The sequence below is a fragment of the Lathyrus oleraceus genome, chromosome 4, assembly GCF_024323335.1.
Source record: "Lathyrus oleraceus cultivar Zhongwan6 chromosome 4, CAAS_Psat_ZW6_1.0, whole genome shotgun sequence".
Classification (NCBI taxonomy): domain Eukaryota; kingdom Viridiplantae; phylum Streptophyta; class Magnoliopsida; order Fabales; family Fabaceae; genus Lathyrus; species Lathyrus oleraceus.
The window spans coordinates 69446666-69473316 of record NC_066582.1 but is presented as its reverse complement, the minus strand read 5'-3'; the positions used below and the strand labels follow the sequence as shown (position 1 = coordinate 69473316).

Genomic DNA, 26651 nt, shown 5'->3' with positions numbered 1-26651 from the left:
TCGGTGCTCAAGATGTTCTAGATCTTGTCACTGATGGTTATGTTCCGGTAGCAGCAGATGCGACGGATGAACAGAAAAACACGCAGAAGGAAGTAAGGAAGAAGGATCAGAAAGCATTGTTCTTCATTCATCAATGTGTTGATGTACATGTGTTTGAGAAGATTGCAGATTCAACGACAGCAAAGGCTGCGTGGGACATACTGGTTAGATGTTATGGTGGTGACGCATCAGTGAAGAAGGTGAAGCTTCAGTCCTTGAGAAAGCAATATGAGAATCTCAACATGAAGAATAATGAGAAAGTTTCTGAATACATCTCCAGAGTGATTCTGATCACTAATGAGATGAAAGCGTGTGGAGAAACTCTTTCTGAAGAAACAATCATGGAGAAGGTATTGAGATCCCTTACCTCTCAATTTGATTACATTGTGGTAGCAATAGAACATTCCAAAGATCTGAGCACCATGAGAATTGAAGAGCTGCAGAGCAGTCTAGAAGCGCAAGAGTTGCGTTTGACTGAGAGAACTTCTGAAAGGGAAGTAGAGCAGCAGGCTCTGAAAGCAACTTCTGATAGGAGGTATCAGAAGCAGTCAGAAGCCAGGAGAAGATCTGATGGTGGTCAGAAGTCAGAAAGCTCAACCTCTGATAGACAAAAGAATGCTCAGAAGGGAAAAGAGAAGTATGACAAGAAGAAGATCCAATGTTACTGTTGTAAGAAGTTTGGTCACTTTGCTAGAGACTGTTGGTCAAACAAGGAGAGAAAATCAGAAGAAGCAAATATAGTCAGAAGTTCTGATGACGAATCTGTGCTATTGATGGCCTCTGAATCTAATGATATGGATCTGATAGACTGGTGGTATATGGACACTGGCTGTTCAAATCATCTTACTGGAAACAAGAAATGGCTGGTTGACTTTGACTCTGAAAAGAGGACAAAGATCAGATGTGCTGATGACAAATATCTTAATGCAGAAGGTATGGGAAATGTCAGAGTGATTCTGAACAATGGGAAAACAGCATTGATTCAGAACGTGTGGTATGTACCTGGCATCAGAAGCAATCTGATGAGTGTGGGACAATTAATTGAGAAAGGTTTTTCAGTTACCATGAAAGACAATCTTCTGAAGTTGTATGACTGCAATCAGAAGTTGATTATGGAGTCAGAACAGGGAAGGAATAGAACATTCAAGGTGAATGTCAGAACTGCAGACTCAGAATGTCTTAGTGCAACAAGTGCTGAGAAGGAGAGTGAGCTGTGGCACAGAAGATTTGGTCATTTGAATTTCAGAAGTTTAAAACATCTGAATTCAAAGAAGTTGGTACATGGAATTCCTGCAATTAAGAAGCCTGAAAAGTCATGCAAAGTTTGCATGGAAGGAAAACAACCACGATTGCCATTTGCGTCAGAAACTGCTCCAAGAGCAAAACATGCCTTGGGAGTTGTACATTCTGATGTGTGTGGTCCATTTCCAGTAGCATCGATGGGAGGGAATAAATACTTTGTGTTATTTGTTGATGAATTCACAAGAATGACATGGGTATCCCTTATTAAGTTCAAACACGAGGTGTTTGATGAATTCAAGAAGTTCAGAATGAAGGCTGAGAATCAAAGTGGTCAGAAGTTGAAGATTCTTAGAACTGACGGTGGAGGTGAGTATAACTCCAAAGAGTTCCAGAAGTTCTGTGAGGAGAATGGAATTGAGCATGAGGTTACTGCTCCTTATACCCCTCAACACAATGGTCTTGCTGAAAGAAGAAACCGCACTTTGCTTGATATGGTGAGAAGCATGCTAAAGGAGAAGAAGCTTCCTCAGAAGCTCTGGGGAGAAGCTGTTGCCACCGCAACGTATGTACTCAACCGATGTCCTACGAAGAAGTTGAAGGAAATAGTTCCAATACAGAAGTGGACTGGAGATAAGCAAAGTGTTAGTCATCTGAAGGTGTTTGGTTCTGTTTGCTATAAACATGTTCCAGAAGCCAGAAGACAGAAGCTGGATGATAAAAGCAAAGTGATGATTCTGATAGGGTACCACAGTACAGGTGCATACAAGCTCTATTGTCCAGAAACCAATAAAATTGAATTCAGCAGAGATGTGATTGTGAAGGAATCAGAAGTTTGGAATTGGGATAAGTCTCAATCTGACTCTGATGTTAGAACCTCTGAAGAAAGGTCAGAGTTCAGAATTTCTGAGGCTGGAGTAAACTCTGATATTGATTCTGATTCTGATAGTGATTCTGACTCTGGAGAAGACTCAGAAGATGAAGGTGACTCTGATGATCCAGACTCTGATGACCCAGACTCTGATGGTAATCCAGATTCTGGTGGCAATTCAGACTCTGGAAATATGCCAGACCCTGAAGATGGTCAAAGCTCTGGAGGAAGTCAACCATCTGAAGCTAGAAACTCTGAAGCTCAAGACTCTGAACAAGTTCAGAGACCACAAAGAATCAGAAACATCCCCAGAAGATATGCAGAATTTGACATGCTGAAAGACACTGAAGTAGACTCTGAAGGAGAAGTTATTCAGTGTGCCATGTTAGTAGACTCTGAACCCATAAGTACAGAAGAGGCTCTTAAGCAGAAGCTCTGGCTGAAGGCCATGAAAGAAGAACTTGATGCTATAGAGAGAAACAAGACTGGAAGTTCTGAACAAGAGATAGCCAAGTTCAAGAAAGTTCTGATGAATGAATTCGAAATGACTGATCTAGGCAAAATGACATACTTTCTAGGGATGGAGTTCAGATACTCTGAGAAAGGTATTATTTTGCATCAGCTCAAGTATGAATTAGAACTTCTGAAGAGATTTGATCTGAAGAATTGTAAGATTGCTGTTACTGCATGCCAAGCTGTGTGGATTCTGAATCTATTGCAGGATCTGAAGATTAAAGTAAACAAACCTCTGAAGCTGATGATTGACAACAAGTCTGCAAACAATCTTGCCAGAAACCCAGTGTTGCATGGGAGAAGCAAGCACATTGAGACCAAGTATCATTTTCTGAGACATCAAGTTCAGAGGGGAGTGTTAGAAGTTGTACACTGCAGCACTCAGAAGCAGTTGGCAGATGTTCTGACGAAAGCTATCAAGACTGATCAATTTCTCAGATTAAGGGATGGAATTGGTGTTACAAGTTTTGATGGAATATGAATTAAGGGATGGTATTAGATTTAATTATTAGATTTAATTCATATTTAAGTTTGTTAGATATTAGATTTAAATATTAGATTTGATTCATATTTAAGTTTGTTAGATATTAGATTTAAATATTAGATTTGATTCATATTTAAGTTTGTTAGAGGCTTATAAATAGGGTGTCAATCATTGTAACTTTTAATCCTTTTTGTAGCCGTCATTCTTAATAGAATATTCATCTTTTATTCTACCTTTGCACCAACACAATCGACCCACATACCTTTTCCCATTTCACCCAACTACCTTTTCTCGTTTCCTCACCCTCCCTCCATAAAAAGATGATTAAAGATAGATTATAATTTAGAGACGATACTTGTCAGAGCCTTGAAAAGAAGACAAAGTAAACCAGGATCGCATAGAGACTAATTTTAGGATTACAATTCGGCCACCAATGAAAAAATGTTTGTTTTCCATTTGTTTAATCTCAATTTTATTGGCTTAATTACCCGATTCCAAGTATCTTTTCGACTTGATTTTGTCCCAATTGGGAGACCAAGATAATTTAGGGGCAAAAAATCTATTTTGAATTTTAGAACAAATATTGCATCTATAATCCAATATTGGGGGACACTTATCCCAATAATCAAACTCTTTCGTAAATTTACTTTCAATTCAGCCATTGCTTCAAAAAGAAGCAAAATCTCCTTTATCGATAGAAAGTAGATCCCCCATTTTTCACTCATAATTACGGTGTCGTATGTATATTAGAGATGTGAAAAGCAACATCTCCCACCTCATATCTATATCCCATAAACTTTATAGATTCAACAACTTTTTTCATCAATAAATTAAATCCTTCTACTACCATTAAATATAAGAAAGAAGAGAGAGGATCTCCTTGTCCGAGCCAACGATCCATCTTGAGCTCTCTAATAAGGATTCCATTAACTATCACCGACACTAATGCAGATGGTAAACATTATGAAATTCAATTCCTCAATTTCTCATGAAACTCCAATTTTTTCCATCACTCAAAATAAGAAATTCTAATCCACTAAATCATATGCTTTCATTTTTTCCATCACTCAAAATAAGAAATTCTAATCCACTAAATCATATGCCTTTTCAAAATCCACTTCTTCTAACCTCGCAAACAATTTCATTTGCCACTAAACACCAAATTCAAACTTCTTAATAATTTGAAAACAATTTAATACATTTTTAAAAGTGAAGACAATACCAAAAAAAGACAAAATAAGCATAAAAACAAAACTTTTCTAGGTTGCAAGCTCCCACATGTAATGTAATGAATTAGTGCAAGTGCAACATACTAACGTGTTAGCATCGCCTAATGACATTTAACAACCCCTTTGACCATCAGCTCAACCTAAACCAGTCGGACCTCACTATCCTCTACCTAAAGTGGGTCCCCACAAAGTAAAGGCAATAATCAATGAAAAAAAAAAAGAAAAAAAAAGGACAAGTTTGAATCAATCATTATTCAATTCATTGTTGGAAGGTATTTTCACATTTCACGTTTCACAAGAGCAAGCAGTAGCTGCAGAAGGCACAGGAATAACTGATTAAGACTTAGCTGCGTCGTGCGATGGACGACGCAACAGCTTCGGAGCTGAACAAATCAGGTAGCGGAGGATCGGAGCGAGGTGGAAGCGAAGATAAAGATAGAGGAATTTTCGAGTTTTTCGGTTGGGTTTATCACCTGGGAGTGAATTCCATTGGTCGTGAGTATTGTCATCTCCGATTCCTTTTCATTAGGGGAAAGTATGTTTCTATGTACAAGCGTGATCCTCATGAAAACCACGCCATTGTAGGTTTCTTCTCTTTCTTTACACTACTTTATTATTGCATACTGTTAATTAACACCGAGGTAGTAATTACTAATTCCGAAGAGTGTTCCGAGTTAGGTCACGATTAAATGCTAATTACTGCGGTGTTTAGTGTTTAATTTTGTGATTTACTTCCTAATTGTAGTACTATTTTATGCTGAAAACATGTCTCGGTTTCAGTTACTAGCACTATTTAGCTACTGGATTTGGCTATTCAAAAGTGAATAGTTTGTAAAATGAGAAAATCTAGGAGTTGAATCAACTGTAATTTTTAATACATGTCCATATAATAACTACTTTTGATTTGTTTATAGATGGTTTTGGTGTTACTCACTTTAATATTTAGAGTGAATTTCTCACCTTACATGGCCACTGGACACGACAGATACGTGCCTTTGATAATAATTGAACAGACATACTTGTTAGTTTCAATAATAATCTTTTAAATGCGGGTTGTAAATTTGTAGTAGTTCCACTTCACTTGTTAGTTAGTTGTCTGTTTTTGTTTTTTAATTATCTGTTTTTTTCATTACAGTTGAATGCTTACTGTTAAAATTTTCCTATGTGCAGAAACCTATTAGGAAAGGGGTTGTAGGACCCACACTAATGGTGGAGGAGCTAGGTCGCCGAAAGGTCAATGATGGGGTAAAGTTATTGCTTAATAATCTATGTGGTTACTACTAAATTAAATTGATTGTATGTTGGTTTTGATGGAAACAGAATATTCTGTTTGTGGTTAAAGTCATAACAATATTGTGATTTGAGTGTACCTGTTTCATTTAATTTATATTTTTGATGGAAGCTAAGTATATATTTTTTTGTTTTCTTCCCCAGGATCTTTATGTTTTACGGTTTTACAATCGATTAGATGAGGCCAGAAAGGGAGAAGTAAGTTATAGTTTTGAGTTCTTTTAATCGAGTAATATTTTATAGTGATTGAAAGCATATTGCCATGCAACATGCTTTTTAACAGGTAAAACAGTTTGGAAGAATTCAACATTGATCATCTTGTAACTTGTTTCACTCTAGTACATATAAAACCAAAGCATAAGGGGCTATTGTAAAAGTAGCTGCCAAGTCATGATAATCATTTTAAGAAAACACGAGGTTTCTTTCAACTTTTGTTTAGAAAAAAACACCGAACCTAGGGGTGGAAACAAGCCTGACTGACTGATAGGGGCCCTACACCCCTTGCCTATTTCAGGTCTAAGCCAGGTCATATCTTTATTTTGAGAAAATAAATATGGCCAAGGCTTTTTAAAAAGGCTATTTAGCTAAAAAAGGCAGGCCACAAGGCCAGCCTACTTAAGTAAATATCAATAGTTTACTTTTATAACTGATCTTATTAAATTAGATTTCGTATTTTGCAATAATCAATTTAATCTTTTTTTTTTGCCAAAAACATTTTCATTAGGTTAAGCATATTATCTTACATTAATTTTTTACATGTTTATATGTGTTATTATAAAATAGAATTGAAATAGGTTGTCATATAGAGTCATACTCTCTAAATATCATGTTAAATCTCAAAATATAACTTAATCTCATTGACCTATTAGCCCGTTAGACTAGTTAAACATATGTCATATTACTCATTTGAAGACATTAGTATGAAATAGGCTTTTAAGTAAACTTACAAGCCATATCAGACTTTCAAAAATAAGCTTATGATAGGTAATAGGCTAGAATTCGGCTTTGAAGAGACTCGGGCCTTGAATTTTTTGGTTAGGCCAGATTTGGGTATTGCAAAGCCTAACTCGGCCTAGCCTATTTCCATCCTAACTGCACCCTTCCAAAGCTTTATGTGCATAATAAGATTTTTTAACTAAGACTGTTTTACAATACTTATCCCGTTGCATTTTCAGGTTAAATGCCTGTGTTGTGATTTGTTAACATCCCTGCATGCTCTAAGTGCAAACACCATAATGAGTCTCACCTTGTCGACTGAGACCCATGTAGGTGAACTTTACATACAGTTGCAGGGATCAGAAATCATTGAAAACACCTTGTGGCAAAGCCAAGTCAATGCTTGTGTTAAGGTTTTTTAACACATGGTCTTGCTAAAAAGGATGTGCCAAATTCCACAGCATAATATAAAATTTATGGACAGTTCCAAAACAAGAAATGTCGATAAAGTTAGTACTTACGAAGAAACAATAGCCGCTCAAGAGTGTTTCCTTAAGCCAATTTAAGTGCAACATAAAACTTTGGTGAATAACCACTTCAAGTTGTTGTTTTTCCTTCTAAGTAAAACTTACAACTAGAGTTCCTTATTTTTAACTATTCCTTGATGTTATCAGAGAGATTAAAATTGATAACATAAACTGGCCCTCAAATTTATTACCACCCTTGCTGCGGGAGTGCCATCAAGATGGTTAACTAAGTTCCTAGATTTAAAATTTATAATATAAACTTGCCCTTGAATTTTCCCGTTTAATGGTTTGATACAGTTTCTTGATTGAACAATCGTTCTAACACACAAATGTATCTGCATCTTTCTGTCTATGTTGGAAGCTGATTTTTTAGAATTTAATAAACCCCCATTGCCATTGGTTTTATAGTTCTTTTCTTATTTTTCAGCATATAATTAACTATTTTTCTTGTTCATATTCATCAAGATTGCTTGTGCAACAGCTGGGGAGGCCCGGGGATGGATAGAAGCATTTGATCATGCCAAGCAACAGGTATGATAAAATAACTAGAGGAAGGCATGCTTGTGCTGCATTTGTTATTGGTGTTGGTAATTGCTACCTTCCTAGCCTGATTGAGATTGGAAGTCTATTTCTGGGGGAAGGGGGTTTGAATTGAAGTTCCCCTGTTTCAATTTTTTTTATAGCTTTTCCATTTGTGTAAAGAATTGGGATGTCATGAAACTATAAGGTATTTACCATAATTTCCGTATGAATTTAATTTATTGGATATATGCTCGTTTCAGGCTGAGTATGAATTGTCCCAAGGTGGTAGTGCTAGAGACATACTAAACATGGAGGCCGAGTATGCTTTGTTTCCTTCAATCTTTAATGCATCACGCTAATATGCGATATAATAGTATTAGTTAAATGGTCTTATTAACAATGGTAATTGGTAAATGATTAATAATGGTTTTTGTATCATACATGTTAGCAGGGAATTGCAATGCTTTTGGCCCCTCATATTGTCTGTCCTTTTCTTCTTTTTTCCCTTTATTTTTTCCTTATGAAATTCATGAACAACGATAACTTTAAATAATTTCAAGGAATATTGCTTACAATTATATATCTTTGTTCAGATTAATATATTTGTGACTTGTGAGTTATGCTTAACAGAATACCTGAATAGTTGTTGGGTGCATTATTAGGTGTTCTGCCTTTTAGGTTGTCCTTTTATTAGATGGTTTATCATAAATTGACATGTCATTGCTCTTTATGTTTTGGAAGGATCAATCTTGAAGGACATCGGCCTAGAGTGAGGCGGTATGCCCATGGATTAAAGAAGCTAATAAGAATTGGCCAAGGTAAAAAATTGTTTGATCAATGATATTCATCATGGATTGCCTTTGAGGCATTTTTTATTTATAATTTATATATTGAATAATGTGTTCCACAATGCGTCTTAGTCAATATGGTCTGAAATTATGGAATGATAGTTGTGAAAATGTGGTTCTGATTCTATGTTATTTATATTTATGTAAGGAATCCCAGGTTTCTTTTCTGATTGCTATTTTCTGGAGTTGCTGCATTATCTTTTTAAACTCTTGGATGTGTTTCTCTAAACTTACTCTTGCTCTATCTTTCTGAAAGGCCCAGAGACACTGTTACGGCAATCATCAAAGTTGGCTGGTAGGGCAGACGGGTTTGAAGGGGATAATGGAGACACAGTTGAAGCACATCAATGGAAATGTGTTCTTACCGTGGCTGGTATTTTTCTTGTCATAAACATACACTATTTTGTAGCCTAATACTAGCCAGTGGCAGTTTATTGCTGTAATACCCCTTTCCTTTTTAGTGATTTCTTAATACTGATAAAATATTTTAATTTAAAGGCATCCAGAAACTATTATAAAGACTCTTTTTTTAGTTAGTCTAAGTTGAGAATGCAAATGTGTAATTAAAGGGCATTTAATTTATCATGATTACTTCAACTACATGGTCTTAATAGAGGATGATGTAAAGGTCGGTACACTGAACTAATAATAGTATTCTCCGAGTAATCAAACAATCAATGGGAAAAACTTTGGAGGGTATTTTCCCATCTCTTTTGCTCTTTTCTTTTCTGTTTTCCTTGCAGAAAAATTGCATTTATCTGGAAAGAGAAAAGAAAATTAAAAGAAACTCTACAAAGGAAGAAAATCATTATTTTACTTGGGACATGGATGCTTGAGTAGTTGTATATGATTTGTCTTTTTGCTGCATGATTTGGTTGTTAGACTCTTTTAACACACACAATGATGCTTTTTCTTTTTTCCTACTCGTAGTTCTTGTTCATATTAGTTTTGATATAAAAAAACAATTGTTGGATATTATCCTTATCCTTCTAGATACTTTTTGTTTGTGGTTTCAGGAATTAGAATTTTTGAGGATGTTTCTGATCTCAAGGTATGTATAAAGCAGGGACGGGGCCAAGATTTTTAAATTGTGGGGGCATAATATTAATTCATGAATTTGTAGAATAATATTTTTCAAAAGAATATATATTATGAGATTTATCTTTAGAAGATATTTAATAATTTTTCAATTTAATTATCAACAAAATTATTTATCTATCTATCTATATAATAAAATTGGGAATAGGGTAGGTCAGGGACAACCTTAATAAATTTGAGCTTAGACTACATAAATTTTTAAGGTTTGAGTCTGACATGTGATTTATTATAAGCTTTTTTATATCTGACTTAACCTTTTCAAAAGTTTGGCATGATCTTAGAGTTTATTTAAAAGTCTGTTTCACATTAAAACTTTCAAATAGTCTATTTTACTTTTTTTTTCAATAGACTACAAGGTCTTTTATATACCATTTAACATATTTTACTATAAATATGCATATATAGACGAATCTATAAGACGTCATATGCTTTTTTAATAGCTTAATCATAACCTATTTAACTAAATATACTTTTAAAAAAGTCTAAGTCTAATCTTTTATTAAATAGACGAGATTTGGTCAGACTTAAATAGGTCATGCTATAAACCCTTGTAAGTCGGCCTATCTGATTCTTATATATATAATTAATTATTCATAATAAGAGTAGTTGTCTCCAATATTTTTTGATGATATCTTATAGTTAAAATAAAAACAAATGAAACAATTTTTTTTTTAATTTTAATGATTTTTTTAAATAAAGCATAAAATTAATTTGACTATATTTTAGTTGAATATATTTTGGTTTTAAAATTGATTTTCAAACTAAAAAATTCACAATAATTTTGAACGGCCTAAACAATTATTCAAATAATATATCTATAGCAAGTACAAAAATTGATGGATAATATATATATATATATATATATATATATATATCCGTCTTTGACAGGACTCTAAATAATTATTTATATAACCTGTGTTTATATGTAATTTCTAATAGCAAGAATATTCTTTAATTAATTGAAGGATTATATTATTTTAAATAAATACATGATAATTGTATTTAAATATTTTTTAAAACATATCTTGAAAACTCGTCAGCTTTCCACTTGTGTCTGTCATTTTAACAGGAGTTATAAGAGTATAATAGTTGTCTTATTGCTGATTCTTTTATTACCCACTACTTATTTCTCTCTGTCAATATTTTGTTTGTGAAACTTGAACAGCATAAGTTCTGAAAAAAAGATTTATTCTGGTGCATCAGTGTATTGTTTCAACAACTATCATTCGAAGTTATAACATAGATGGCTAATTACCGGCATGTCAGGGTCAATAGCCATTTATAGTAAATCAAACAGGTTTCCTGATCAAACTCACGTTATAGTTATATGTTGCTAAAAGACTTTAAAGGAATGAGCTTCTGGTTCAGGGGTTAAGACATATCAGCTGTTCCCCCTCAAGTATTCATTATATTCATTTCTACTGTAATTGGTTGGGTTTTAGAAACTCCAGCATTTCTTCTTGCCAGTGAAGCCCTTTCTAATTAAACCGGAAGATTTTTATTTTTATTTTTGACTATTCTAAAATTCCCTCAATCTTTTTTTGGGACTCGTGAAAGATTAACTCTAAAATTGTTTTCTTTTCTTCCTATTATGAACTTGTGCTAGTTCATAATAGGAAGATGGGTGTAGGTTGTTGCTAAATTGGTATCTGCTAGTTGAGCTAGATGGGTGTAGGTTGTTGTTCAACTGGTATATCTGCTAGTTGAGCTAGATGGGTGTAGGTTGCTGGTATCTGCCAGTTGAGCTAGATGGGTGTAGGTTGTTGCTCTAGGGTTCAATCCTTGACAGTAGCATTTTCTTTGTATTCTCTCATAATGTACCATTCTAAACAAGTTGATACTTATAATCAACAACTTAAATTTTTGTTTTTTATCTCTTTTGATAAAAAAGAAGAACTTGTGGAATTGAGTGGCCATGAGAGTTTTCAAATAGCGGTATTTGCTCATGGTTATACTATACAAAAGTGACTTTTAAAAGTACATTTTTTGTGTATATTGTTGTCCTGTAAGCGGAGAATGAAGTGACTTATATGTTTCCACGATGTTACTGGGAAAGTATTGTATAAAATCTACGATATGTTTCTGTCACATTTAAAATAATACCAGAGATTAGTGCTTTGTTTCATTACGATATAACTAATTTCTGATGTGTTACTTTTTTGTTCTTTGTAGAATGGTAAGGGCGTCCTTGCAAAGTCTGTTGGTGTTATTGATGCAACTGCAGATACTGTTTTTGAAGTGCTTTTCAATATTGAACGACAGAAAAGATATGAGTACGTAGCCTCTAAAAATGTATTAAATTTTTGGTAACTTATTAGGAAAATTAGGGTCTATGTGGTTTGGAAAAAATGCCTACTGTTTACTGTCTCCATTTCTGATTTTCACTAATAATTACCAAAAAATGTCATTTCGTTTTACTTTTTCCTATTTTCATAAATTTGTTTCACCATTTCCGATACAATATTTGAGAACAAGAAAAAATTGAGAACAATATTTGTTTTTATAAATATCAATGAATACGTGCAACACAACAAAAGTAGAAAAGTATTTTCTCAAACTAGACTGGCTTTTAATCTCTTCAAAAATTGTATTTTTTGCAGGTGGGATATGTTAGTTTGTGACTTAGAGCCTGTAGATTCTTATGATGGACATTATGACGTTGTTTACGGGACATATGATCCTAAGTATCTATCCCGGTAATCAATTGATGTTAACCTTTTCAAAAATCATAACATAATTGCAGCTGGATTTCTGTAATAGGATGTTCTGTTCTGTTCTGTAAAATTTAAATTTCTATCATTTCTCATTTGTGTATACAAAGTATTGAATTTTGATTGATGAAAATTTGTATTCACTAGCTAAGGCTAACTTGATTTTTTCTATTAACTTTGACTTCTGTCATGTAGAGTTCTTCATATTAGCCCTGCGATATTGGTTATGTATTTGTGTTTTAGGATCGGTCCTTGCTATAGTTAGCTGTGATGAAATTTTGGTTACGAAATAGCTACAATTTCCTCACTTCTTTGTCTTCTCTCGGATTGTGTTATTAGTTTGTTTTTCCATCTTTTACTTTTTGAAATATTATTCATTAATTACCTTTTAAACATAACTCAGGTGGCATCCAAAGCAGGATTTTGTATTTTCTCGGCAATGGTTTCGTGGACAAGACGGAGCATACAGTAAGAATATGGTCATTTACTTTCTTTGCTCGTATGGTAGTGTTATGTTCTTCATTTTCCGGTTGAATTTTTAAGAAATGGGGACTCTATATGAAAATGGGAAAGCACGTGAATGCATCTGTGTGCATTGCACATCATACTTGTGTGTTTAATAAATATAAATTTATCCTTGACTATATTCACATGATGTTGTACAACAATAACTACCCTTTCCACGTTATTTCAAACCCTCCCTTTCTGTTTAGATCATATAAATGATCGTTTGCACCAAGCTTGTTACACATAGAGTATATATGAGGAACCCTCAAGGGCTTGGTGAAAACATATGTCAATTGATCATTTGAATTTTGAACTATCAAAGCTATTTATGTGTAATCTGTGAATTTTGATCATATCTCAATATCACAAATGAGTGTCATCTGTGAAACCTCCCAAACTCTAAGCTCTATGTTAAGAATTCTGTTATCAGTCCACTTGCATTTGGCCACATTTTAGATGTTTAGTCTTGAGTGTGAGGCGTGCATTGAGACCCTATCTCAACCTATGTAGTCAACCGTGCTGCGACCAAACTTGGTTGTGGAATGTCAGCGCAGCGAGGAGCTGTGCTGCGGCGCATTTCTCTGGAGCTGTGTGTTTAGCAGGGGTTAGAGACTTATCTTCTGAATGTGCTTCTATGCATGACAAATAGTAGCGGCAGACTATCTGTTTGTGCTCAAACCATGATGAAACTTTGAGGTGGGGTGGCAAGGTCTTGGGGTTGCAGCGCGGACCAATCGGTTGTTTGTTGGAAATTGTGGCAATCGACGATCTCTAAGGTATATATCAGCTGTGAGATGAAGGGAATTTTGTTAGAGACATGGGCCAAAAAGAGAAACATTCGAAAAGGACACGGAGATAGGAGACAAGAGAAGAAACACAGATTATTTATTTATTTATTTATAAAAAACTCCAGTGGAGTGAGGCCATTGAGTATTAACAAACTAGGGTTTCTTATTAGGTTCTGATACTAGGATGATAAAAAGGAAAATGTGAGCGCATATGAGTGAACCTGCATGTAAGTATGTTTGTATGTGTGTCTTTACGTGTATGTGCTATTCATTGTATGCAAGGAATCATAATAAATAGGACAACTAACATTACCATATTTACTATATTTATATGATGTTGTACACCCACCTATTGTATTATTTATAACAATACTCGTCGAAATACAATAATATTACAAAAGTGAATTTCATGTATCATGCTTTCAATGCATGGCACCCATGTTACTTAATGCTGTACAAACTTGTCATCAGTTTTTAAGTATAAAAATCTGGTATTGCTTGGTGGCTGTTGAAACATTTACGATATGAGTCATTACCATTTTGTCAGTGATTATTGGATTTGTTTTCTGTTTAGTTGAAATCATGCTGTATTTCGACTTACTTGAAAATATATGCTGAAGTGCTCCATGTATTTTATTGATGCAGCAATCTTGCAATTTCCAGCTATACATAAGAACAAGCCTCCAAGATCTGGTTATCGACGTGCAAAAATTAATCGTGAGATGACACTTTTTTTGCATTAAATCCTAGGAATTGACTAGTAGAGTGGTGCTTGGTATTTGTGCTCATTCAGAAGCTACAGTCAGTTGTATAAATATGAAGTTACAATATTTTCAAAAGCAACATAGAGAAAATATAGCCACTGATGTCTATATTTTGGGCTTAATCATTGACTAATTTTATCCTTGTGTGTTTTGTATTCTGGCTGCAGCATCTACTTGGGAGATCAGGAATTTAAACACACCTATGGCATCAAATAGCCCAAGATGTCTAGTGACCCACACTTTGGAAATACATTCTGCATCCTGGAATCGATGGAAGAACAAACAGTGCTCAAAATTTGAGAGGAGCATTTCTTATGCGTTACTGTGCCAAGTGGCAGGTTAAGTTTTTGAGCTATCTTTTTCTTCTTACATCTCTCTAAAGTGTAGAATTTCTGGCAGTTGAGGTTATAAATAATATGTGGCTCATACTAATTGCTTGTAGTGTGTTTGGCCCAAACTAAGTACATATACAATAATAAAAACAAGAATTTAAAAATCCGTAATTGGTGTAACTCTATAATTACCCATTTACTGTAATTCTAACACTTCATCTCAAGCTGGAGCATGTAAATCAAATGCATCAAGCTTTCTTTGTAATCAATCTGAGGACCTCTAAATAACTCAGTGAATACTTCCAATTGGTCATTTGAATTCATAAAGCTAGTTGTAATCTCTTCTGATAAGATCTTCTCCCTAATGAATTGACAATCTATCGTAATGTGTTTCGTTTTCTCACGGAATGTTGGGTTGGAACCGTTTTTTCACCCACAACTTGGAACATGGAAGATGACTATAAATATCCCAACCTCTAAAATTGGGAGGATTCATTCACTATTCAGATATTCAGCATACCTAAAAGCCCTCTTGCATTCATCACGTGAGCAGGGTGCCCCTTATTGTATTTTCCGCAAGTACACTTCACAAATATCTACAGTGATATATGATTGGATGCTTGTATAAGACTGTTTTACATTGTTCAGTGTATAGTAGTTGAATTCATATTCTTTTAAAATTCGAAACAAGAAAAGAAAATTGCTTCCTATGCTATGCCCTTTTGGCGTGCCTTGTATTCTCATATTGAACAATTTGTCTGTGACTACTATTCAAGAGTGTTAGTTATTATTAATTGTTAGGTTATTATTAATATTATTTGTTATTTGACTTAGTCTGCCCTGATTGTGAGAGAATCGTGCTTGCAGTTTGTTACCTTTGATTATGCCTAAATTGTAGGGAGTTAGTATTGCTTAGTGGCCCTGCTTTCCTGCCACCACTTAGGAAGTATTCAGTTTCTTTTGTAAGCTATTTATATAGCAGTATTCTTTCTAATAAAATCTCGGTTATCAGATTTGTTAACATCTGGTATCAGAGCGAGAGAAAAGAACTCACAAGAGTGCAACAAAAGAGTGTCTGGGATATGGGATCCGAAGTTGGATTTTCTGCATCCTCCATTCCCAAATTCGATGGAGATTACGATCATTGGAAAATGGTCATGGAAAATCTCTTAAGATCCAGAGAATATTGGTCCGTGGTGGAGAACGGTTACACGCTGCCTAGAGAAGGAGAAGTGCAGACAGATGCGCAGAAGAAGACCCTGGATGATTTGAAGCTTAAGGATTTGAAGGCGAAGAATGATTTGTTCCAATCCTTGGACAAATCAATTCTTCGAACCATCACCAAGAAGGACACCTCTAAGCAGTTGTGGGACTCCATGAAGATGAAGTACCAAGGGAACGATCGGGTCCGGCGTGCTCAGCTCAATCGACTCCGACGAGAATTCGAAGTGTTGGCTATGAAACAGGGGGAGTCAGTTAATGACTACTTCGGCAGGGTGATGACCATAGCCAATGACATGCGAAATTGCGGTGAAGACATGACAGATGTCAAAATCGTAGAGAAAATTCTGCGAACACTGACAGAGAAATGGAATTACATTGTGTGTTCCATTGAGGAAGCTAACGATGTTGATACGCTCACAGTTGATGCCTTGCAAAGTTCCCTCTTGGTCCATGAACAAAAGTTTAGGAGGGAACCAGATGAAGAACAAGCGCTGGCGGTTTCTTATGGTTCTTATGGTGACACCGGTGGTCGAGGTCGAGGGAGACACACCTTCAGAGGAGGAAGAGGTCGTGGACGAGGCCGGCAGAGCTACAACAAAGCAACAGTTGAATGTTACAAATGCCACCAATTAGGGCATTTTCAATATGAATGTCCTAATCTTGAGAAGACGGTTAACTATGCCGAGATGAGCAAGGATGAAGAGATGCTTCTTATGGCTTATATTGAAGCATCAGAGGAAAAGGGACATACTGTATGGTTCTTAGACAGTGGGTGCAGCAACCACATGAGCGGAGATCTCTCTCTTTTTTGTACCATGGAAGAAGGGTTCAAAAGAGAAGTCAGTCTAGGGAATCATATGAAGATGAAGGTTGTGGGCAAAGGAAGTGTTAGGTTAAATCTTGCCGGTGTCCGTCATGTTGTTCAAGAAGTGTTCTATATTCCAGAATTGAAGAACAATTTACTAAGTATTGGACAACTGCAGGAGAAAGGTTTGGCTTTTCTAATCAAGAACAATGAGTGCAAAATCTATCACCCATCGAAGGGCCTTATCCTTGAAAGCAGAATGACACTCAACAGAATGTTCATATTGCTCTCGAAGACCTCCTCGGTTGCCAATAAGTCAAGTGAATGCTGTTTCCAAACTGACATCCAAGAAATTGCTCATCTATGGCACTGCAGGTATGGCCACCTTAGCTATACTGGACTCCAAACTTTGGCGAGCAACACATGGTTAAAGGCTTGCCAAATCTTGGAGAAATCATTGCTTATAGAAAAACGAATGCTGTATGCATTGGGTGTTTGAAAGGAAAACAACACAGGGAGATCATGCCAAGAAAAGCCACGTGGAGAGCTGAAGCCCGATTGGAGCTTATACATGCCGACATATGTGGACCCATCTCGCCAATGTCACATGGTCAAAAGAGGTACCTCATCTGTTTTATTGACGATTTCAGTAGGAAAGCTTGGGTGTATTTTATTGCTTACAAGAGTGATGCATTTTCTACTTTCAAGCAATTTAAAAGTCGGGTAGAAAGGGAGTCCGGTTTATTTATAAAATGCTTGAGAACTGATCGTGGAGGTGAGTTTACCTCACACGAGTTTACTGATTATTGTAGACAAGAAGGGATAAAACGACAGCTCACCACAACCTACACGCCACAGCAAAACGGAGTTGCCGAAAGGAAAAACCGAACTGTCATGAACATGGCCAGAAGTTTGCTTGTCGAGAAGGAAGTGCCTAAGGTTTTTTGGCCTGAAGCGGTTAGTTGGGCGTTCCATGTGCTTAACAGGAGCCCCACCTCTGCTGTAAAAGAAATGACTCCCGAAGAGGCTTGGTCCGGAGTGAAGCCCACAGTCGAGCACTTTAGAGTTTTTGGCTGCATTGCTCATGTCCACATTCCAAATGCTCGAAGAATCAAGCTTGATGACAAGAGCACTAAGTGTGTTTTATTTGGAGTAAGTGCTGAGTCGAAGGGATATAGGTTATACAATCCCATTAAAGGAAATATCATTGTTAGCAGGGATGTCGTGTTCGAAGAAAATAAGAAATGGGATTGGAACACAAGTCACTCAGAGTTTCGCAATGATCAGCTTGAATGGGGAGATATGGATATTACTATTGCTGACCAAGAGAGTGATACAGTGACACCACAAGATCAGTCAAAGCATGAAGAAACCATTAAGTACAGTGGAGATATAGGTCACTCAACAGATGAGAATGAGGAGGTTGAGAATGCAGCTGGAATTGAGATTGCTACTGAGGACGAAAATGCAGTAGCTACAACTGAAAGTTCGGCAGTAGAAGGCCAGCGTATTAGAAGAACTCCAAGGTGGATGGATGATTATGTGGTGAACTCTGTTGTCGCAAACTCTGACGTTGCAGCAAGTTTTGACCCCCAATCCTTTGACGAAGCTGTGCTAAATAACAATTGGAAGAAAGCCATGGATGCTGAAATTCAGTCCATCGAAAAGAATGGAACCTGGACTCTAGTTGAATTACCAAAGGGAGCGGTAAGCATATGGGTCAAATGGGTGTATAAAACAAAATTGAATCAACATGGTGAGATTGACAAGTATAAGGCTCGCTTAGTAGCGAAGGGATATGCGCAACAACATGGAATTGATTATGAAGAAGTATACGCGCCGGTGGCAAGGCTAGACACCGTACGTATGATCTTGGCTCTTGCTGCGCAAAGAAGCTGGGTTGTGTATCAGCTGGACGTGAAGTTTAGGGGGAGAATTGTTAGTTATTATTAATTGTTAGGTTATTATTAATATTATTTGTTATTTGACTTAGTCTGCACTGATTGTGAGAGAATTGTGCTTGCAGTTTGTTACCTTTGATTATGCCTAAATTGTAGGGAGTTAGTATTGCTTAGTGACCCTGCGTTCCTGCCACCACTTAGGAAGTATTCAGTTTCTTTTGTAAGCTATTTATATAGCAGTATTCTTTCTAATAAAATCTCGGTTATCAGATTTGTTAACAAAGAGATATTAAATAGATGTTGTTAAATAATAGTGCAGGTCTAAAGGAATACATCGCAGCCAATCCAGCACTCCACCAAGAAAGTGCCACCACAATAGTTCACTCCAAAATATCTGATTCTTCCATTTCCAGTTCTGAATATGAGGATGAAGTACAGGATGAGTTTTACGATGCAATTGCTGCTGAATCATCGTCATCGGGTGAAGAAAGTGATGACGAGGAGAAGCATGATCCGAAGGTTTGCTCATTTCTTCTTATCAACTATAGAAGTAGTTTACAGTAGATATTAGTCTTTTTTGTGTGTGATTGATCTGAAATAAAGAAGAGGTATTAGTTTTGTTAAGTTCTGTTGTTTAATATCCTATCCAATTTAACAGGAGTCAAGAGTCAAACTGAAGAATGTTTCCTGGGCAATCACATCCTTAGCTTTGAAGCGAACTGCAGGTCAGCTTTTCCTTTGTTTGCTTGGTATTTGCTAGGGTTAAAGGACCAGAGCTATTGTTATTTTTTGTACATAGTTAGTTCTATGTACTTAGACTATCCAATGAACATATTTGCTTTTTCAGATTGAACTTTGATCATTTGTCAAACACACTTAAAAACACCTTTAGCTGGTCAAAGAAAACCGATCAGCTGCCAAGAACGATAAGCGACTATGAACCAACTCTTTCTAATTTAGGAAAAATAAAAGTGGACAAAATATTGGGAAGTTGGGAACTCCCCTTTTAGCCTAGCACAATATAGGTGTTGGAGGTTGCAATGAAGGCAAGTCAAATGCCTCAATTAGGCGACTAGGGCCTTAATAAGCCTGAAGTGTGGATGATGAGGGAAACCCAACAACGTATCTAGGATAGGCTCTTATGACATCTTAGAATTTGGATTGAATCCAATTCAGCTTGTAAGATGAGGAGGGTTGTTCAAGTTTTATAAACACTACGTAAGCCATATCTCTAAGCAATGTGGGACTAAATCCACCTCCTTTAAACCCAACACAATATAGGTGTTGGATGCTGCAATGATGACAAGTCAAATGCCACAATTAGGCAACTAGGGGTAGACCGCAATAAGGGCGGATTTTAAAACATGGTATTACATAATATCAATCTTTCTGTTGGACTTTTCGCCTTAATTGTAGTCCGTCCTTAGTTGCCTTATTTGCGACACTTTGGCTTACCTCATTGCAGCTCCTAACACCTTCGCTGTGTTAGCTTTGAAGGGAAGAATTTAATTCCACATTGTTTAGAGATATGGCATGTGTTGTGTTTATAAATTGGGGTAATCCTCATTTTACAAGTCGGTTTTTAAGACGGTTTTGTAGGGATGAGTTAGGCTCAATCCAAGTTTTGAGATGGTATCAGAGCCTATCCTAGATCTATTGTTGGACTTCCCGCATCGTCCACACTTCAGGCTCATTGAGGCCCAAGCATGAGGGGGGTGTTGGACTTTCCGCCTTAATTGCGGTCCGCCCCTAGTTGCCTTAACTGCGGCACTTTGGCTTGCCTCATTGCAACCCCTAACACCTTCATTGTGTTAGCTTTGAAGGGGAGGATTTAGTCCCACATTGCTTAGAGATATAGCTTGTGTTGTGTTTATAAATGGGGGCAATCCTCACTTTATAAGCTAGTTTTATAGGGATGAGTTAGGTCCAACCCAAATTCTGAGACCTTCCATACTATGAAATTTATTATACGAGTGAAAACTGAAACTTAGAACTATTCTTTTGCACTTATGTTCCTTTTTTCTTTTTGATCTTGTTATCTAAGGATTCTTGATCTTCTCAAGCTTAGAGCTCTGTCAAGTATCTCAATGCTTACATTCTCACATTTATACAAATATAATGAAGTTACACCCTCCGGTCACTCTTATGAGTAAATTTGATTTACTTAGTACATGTATCTAGTTCATACATGATCTAGATATATTAACTGTCAAATGCACCAAAAAGATCAAATTTATTTATAATATTGACTAAAGGGTGTATACTTTTTAGACCATGTGGTCTAGAGTCTGGTCCTTGTTACCTCCATTCTTCTTAACAGAAGTTAGTGCTACTTCTGGTGGTGATTTTTGTTTCCATTTCCACCAATAAAATAAATAAATAAATATATACCTGCCAGAGACCCGTGCATTCACATTACAAGATTTGAATCCAAAACCTTTCATCTTGGAGGGAAGAGATCATGCCTCTTGGTTGTTGGATATTCTTTGATAAGAGTGAAAATATGAAGAAGATAATATGAATTAAATATTAAATAGAGAATTGGAAAAATATTAATGAAGAAAGAGAGAGTGAGATATTAGATTAGAAGAGATATAACTTAAATTTAAAATGTGAAATTAAAAGAGGAGAGAAGTAAAGTTAAAAGAGAAGAAAGTAGAAAAAATTAGGATAGGTGGGTAGCTCAATTGATACGTAATAGTTGAATTAAATGGATGTAAAATGCTTCTGTAGGGTCTAATCCATGAAGAATTAACTTGCTACCCCATAACTTAAATCTGGCACCCCCAAAAGTTTTTTAATTCCAAAACTGCTCTTAAAAAAATTTGAAACAAGTGAAAAAATTTTAAATTACCAGAAATTCCATTTTTTTTACTGGAAATTTCTGGTAAAAAATATGAAGAATACCGGAATTTAAAAAAAAATATTCAAATTTTTGAATTTTTTTTACACAATTGGAAATGGTATAATGGTAAAAGGTAAGGTGAGAAATGGGAGTGTTAGGTCTAAGGTGGGGGAATGTCAAGTAAAATGCGGGGATCTTTTATTTATATTTATGTATTAATGTAAAGAAATTATTGATATTTATAAATCAACCACTTTTAAGAAAAAAAGTTAGAAAAAAATTGAAAAGTAAGAGAGAAAAGTGAAAATAGAAAACAATAACAAATAATGAAAAAGTAAGAGAGAAGACGAGTGAAAGTAAAAAAAAATCATAAAAAATAAAAAACTAAGAAATATAAGTGAAATGGAAAGAGAAAAATAATAAATAATGAAAAGTAAAATATTAAAATGACTAATTTGCTCCAAAAAAATTGATTTTAATTATTTGAATGATGGATCGAATCGTAACCTATGAAATTAAAATTTTGAAATAGATAGTAGATTAGAGAAGACATTATGAAATGTTTTTGAAAATGCATTTTAAAAATAAAAAGGAAACTTTTTAAAATTTTGAAAATTTCCAAAATTTTTCACTGTTTTTGGAAATGCATTCTCTCTAGTTAGATTATATCTTCTCTCTATCCCTATTTTAAAAGAAAAATCCATATCCATCATTCCAGCTACCCGCATACAAAGTGAAAACTGAAAATGTTGTTAGAAAGTAAGAGAACCCCAGATTTCAGCACAGTGTACGTTAGACTTGTACATTATCCATGTTTCATGGCCAAGGGGCTATTTTGTGAGAAGTCTTGTTAAAGTATTAAATTCCTCGTGTTACACCTTACAACTTAAGCTTTTGGGGTAGATGGTTCATGATAATACCTATAACCAATCCACCTAAATAGTGAAAATGAATAAACAATTCTGTCATTTGTAAGTAACTGGTTAGAGTTTCATGCAACTTTGTATCTTTTCGATTTCATTCAGTATTTAACTCTTATATACCTGGTCATTACAAGCAGCTCCTGATCTAAGCGGGGAATTGGATCCTCGTGTCACTCCTATCACATTCCATCCAAGCGATATACATGGTTCTTTGGGCAAAGGAATGGATGACAAGGATGCAAACTGTTGGACTTCTCCTAGTGGAAAAGGATTTATGATTAGAGGAAAGAACTATCTTAAAGATAACTCTAAGGTGAGTTAACCCTTTAACTTATTTGGCTATATGGGAAAAGGACAACAATACGTTTTTTTAAATGTTTGATAGGCAATGCCGTAATAGCCTGCCTTCAATCTAATAATGGAGGTATATTAGGGGTTTCTGGTTCACTGCTCATATAAACTCTGCCATTATTTTAATTTTGCAAATTCATATATCAACCTCTCTTAATTTTAAAACTATGTTATTTAAACTAATATCTTTCTGTACTTTTGAATAGTTTTTGCCCATACGTTACTTTCTTTTGTCCTCCTTGAATGTATTGCAATTTACTTTCCATTGCCATTTACAAAATTTGTCATGCAGGTAGTTGGAGGAGATCCTCTTCTCAAGCTCATAGCAGTAGATTGGTTTACAGTCAACAAATCTGTCGATAGAATTGCCCTACATCCTAAGTGTTTGGTTCAGGTAGCATTAAATTTTCAAGATTTTATTTTTGTAATCCTCAAATGTATCATTGTAAAATATCAATATGCTCAGTTGCTTTGGACATTATTGAATTAGGAGAGACTAAGAGACATTTAGGTTAAACCGTGTGTTTTGAAAAACATTACGGAGACTTTATTATATATAAAAAGATTATAACTAATTACATGATATAGTCGATGTGAGACTATTCTATGTACAAATATTCTTAACACTATATATTTACAAATATCAACCCTCCCCCTTAAGTTTGAGCATATAAGTCAAATGCACCAAGTTTGTTACATATATAATTAATTTTGGGGTTTCGCAGAGATTTTGTAAACACTACCAATTGATCATTAGAGTTGACAAAGTTTGTGACGATGTCACCTGACTCGATCTTCTCTCTAACAAAGTGACAGTCTATCTCAATATGTTTGGTCCTCTCATGGAAGACTGGATTTGAAGCAATGTGCAATGCAGCTTGATTATCACAAATAAGTGTCATTGGTCTTGCTTCTTCAATTTGAAGTTCCTTGACCAACTATTTTAACCAAATAAGTTCACATGTTGCCATTGCCATGACCATATACTATGCCTCGGCGCTTGATCTTGCAACTATGTTTTGTTTCTTACTTTTCTAGGATATAAAGTTTCCTCCAAGTACACAATACCCAGAGGTGTATCGTCTATCAATGGGCGACCTTGCCCAATCAACATCAGAGTATCCAATTATCCGAGTATGTCATTTATCTTCATACACTAGACCTTTTCCTGGAGCACATTTGATGTATCTCAGAAACCGGATAACAGCATCCATGTGTTCCTGACAAGGGGAATTTAAGAACTGACTTACCACACTAATTGCAAAAGAAATGTTTGGACGAGTGACTGAGATAATTCAACTTTCCAACCTATCTCCTATACCTTCCTGAGTCAGATAGAGGCTCCCCCTGATTGCATAGTAGTTTGACACTTGGATCCATAGAAGTATCATCTGGTTTAGCATTCAACAAAACTGTTTATTCCAAAATATCCATAGCATATATTTCCGCTGAGAAATCACCAAACCATCTTTAGATTGGGCTACCTCAATACCCAAGAAATAGCGGAGTTTACCAAGATCTTTTGTCTGAAATTGATTCGAGAGATATTATTTTAACTTAGAGTATACCCTGCTGACCGCTACCAGTTATGACAATATCATCTACGTACACAATAAGATAAAGACACCCTTGGACTGAGTGACGATAAAAAACAGAATGATCAGCTTCACTACGGACCATACCAAACTGTTGTACTACAACGCTGAATCTGCCGAACCAAACTCTCAGAGATTGATTAAGACCATAAAGAGACATGTGTAACCTACACACCATATTCAATGACTCCCTCTGAGCAACATTTCCAGATGGTTGCTCCATATATACTTCCTCTTCAAGATCATCATGTAAAAAAGCATCTTTGATGTCAAGTTGATGAAGCGGCCAATGTCGAATGACTGCAATGGCTAGGGGATCCTTTGGCTACCAAGCGGACTTTAAATCGATCAATCTTACCATCTGGACCAACCTTCACTGTATAAAGCCAACGAGGACCTACTAAAGATTTTTCAGGGGGTAGTGGAACCGGTTCCCATGTACCACTGCTTTGAAGAGCACACATTTCATCAATCATTGCTTGCCTCCACTCAGGGTGAGATAATGCTTCACCTGGAATTTTAGGAATAGAAACAGAAGACAAAGAAGACAAACAAGTATACTGCAAAGGGGAAAGACGATGATAACATAAATCAATATAATGTGGAGAAGGATTTCGTGTTTGGCGTATACCTTTTCGAAGGGCAATTGGAAGATCAGACTCAAGTTGCAGGATTGGATCCGGTGATGCCGGAGGCGTCAGAGGAGAGTCTGCAATGACCTCAGGGATAAGGACGACAGGCGTTGGGTGACGACACTGATATGTTTGAAGTGGTTGAGAAGTGGGGGGGGGGGGGGGGGGGGGGGGTCAAGAGCCATAGGCTGATGGGGGATAATGGTAGACGGGACATTAATAGCTGTCGGAAAAGGTGTGGGAGTACTTTCTTGAAGAGGTTCCGGAGATACTTGGCTGGACTTGAAATATGGAACAGAGTCGAAGAAGGTAACATCGGCCGATACGAGGTATCGTTGTAGAGTATGAGAATAGCAACGATAACCCTTTTAGGAGCGATGATAACCAAGAAAGACACACTTTAGTGATCAAGCTGCTAGTTTATCAAGACCAGGGGAGAGATTGTGTATAAAACACGTAGACCCGAACACTCGAGGAGGAATTGAGTGGAGAGGGGAGTTTGGAAACAGGATTGAATGAAGGATTTTATTATTAAGGACATATGAGGGCATGCGATTTATGAGATAACATGTCGTGAGCACCGCATCCCCCAAAAACTGGAGAGGAACATTACCATGTAAAAGTAGGGTCCGAGTGGTTTCTACAAGATGCCGATTTTTGCGTTCGGCTACCCCGTTTTATTGGGATGTATGAGGACAAGATGTTTGGTACAGAATACCATTGGATGACATCAGGGCTGGCCATGTGGCTGTGCAACAGCACAGGGCCTCGTATTTGATGGGGCCTCTAAAAAAATTTAAACTAATAATGAGTGGCTATTTAACAAACGTCATTAAGCCTAACAATAACGCGCTATGTTTACGCTACATATTTATAATGGAAGTTGCTTCTCCAATGCTTACTTACTCCCTTCTGATGTGGGACTTCAATATATTTTGTCATGCTGTTTCATTTATTTATTATTTTATTTAATGTGAATAGAAAAATAAAAAACAAAATTTAATATAATACAAAATTTGATTTCATTTTGGTTGACGTATGAAAAACAAGACAATGTAGAATATAAGTTTAGTAATTTCACTTGAGTTATGGTGAACAAAATTTAATCTCACTCTTAATTTAATTACTATAGAATATAAGTTTAGTAATTTCACTTGAGTTATGGTGAACAAAATTTAATCTCACTCTTAATTTAATTACTATTATTACTAGTTAATGATACATATAACATCACACTACATGATATTGGCTAACTGGAACACTACTAAACTACAAGTGCATAATAGTTTCATATTGGAGAATATGGAAAACAATAAAATAGATGTAAAATATAAAATGTACAATGAGACTATATTCTAATATATATCACTTATTTTTCAATCTTTAATCTAAGATCAAATATAATGGTTTAAATTTAAATAAATGATGATTTTGATTTAAAATTTTTATGTATTTTTATTTATTACATTATTTGTACGGGGCCTCCAAATTGTTTGGGACGGTCTTGGATGACATAAAAGTTTGAAATTGATGGGATAAATATTCACGTGTATTGTCACTTCTTAAGGTACGAATAGACAAACCAAATTGTGTTCTTATTTCTCGATAAAATTATTCAAAAATAGAAAACAATTCTGACCTGTTCTTCATTAAAAATAGTCATGTGCAACGTGAAAA

At 35.7% G+C, this 26651-nt stretch overlaps 1 protein-coding gene across 1 annotated transcript in view; it reads left to right on the top strand.

Moving 5' to 3' along the window:
- The first annotated feature begins 4516 nt into the window (after positions 1 to 4516).
- LOC127073435 (protein ENHANCED DISEASE RESISTANCE 2) overlaps positions 4517 to 26651 on the top strand; it is a 35675-nt gene continuing 13540 nt past the window's right edge. The window contains exons 1-17 of the mRNA XM_051014583.1: positions 4517 to 4956; positions 5546 to 5620; positions 5810 to 5863; positions 7594 to 7659; positions 7911 to 7969; positions 8392 to 8468; positions 8755 to 8871; positions 9515 to 9549; positions 11769 to 11869; positions 12197 to 12292; positions 12711 to 12775; positions 14248 to 14319; positions 14534 to 14704; positions 18948 to 19147; positions 19287 to 19353; positions 22534 to 22709; positions 23040 to 23141. Of these exons, the coding sequence (XP_050870540.1) occupies positions 4735 to 4956; positions 5546 to 5620; positions 5810 to 5863; positions 7594 to 7659; positions 7911 to 7969; positions 8392 to 8468; positions 8755 to 8871; positions 9515 to 9549; positions 11769 to 11869; positions 12197 to 12292; positions 12711 to 12775; positions 14248 to 14319; positions 14534 to 14704; positions 18948 to 19147; positions 19287 to 19353; positions 22534 to 22709; positions 23040 to 23141 (1755 nt within the window). The 5' untranslated portion in view covers positions 4517 to 4734. The remainder of the gene's footprint in view (positions 4957 to 5545; positions 5621 to 5809; positions 5864 to 7593; positions 7660 to 7910; positions 7970 to 8391; positions 8469 to 8754; positions 8872 to 9514; positions 9550 to 11768; positions 11870 to 12196; positions 12293 to 12710; positions 12776 to 14247; positions 14320 to 14533; positions 14705 to 18947; positions 19148 to 19286; positions 19354 to 22533; positions 22710 to 23039; positions 23142 to 26651) is intronic.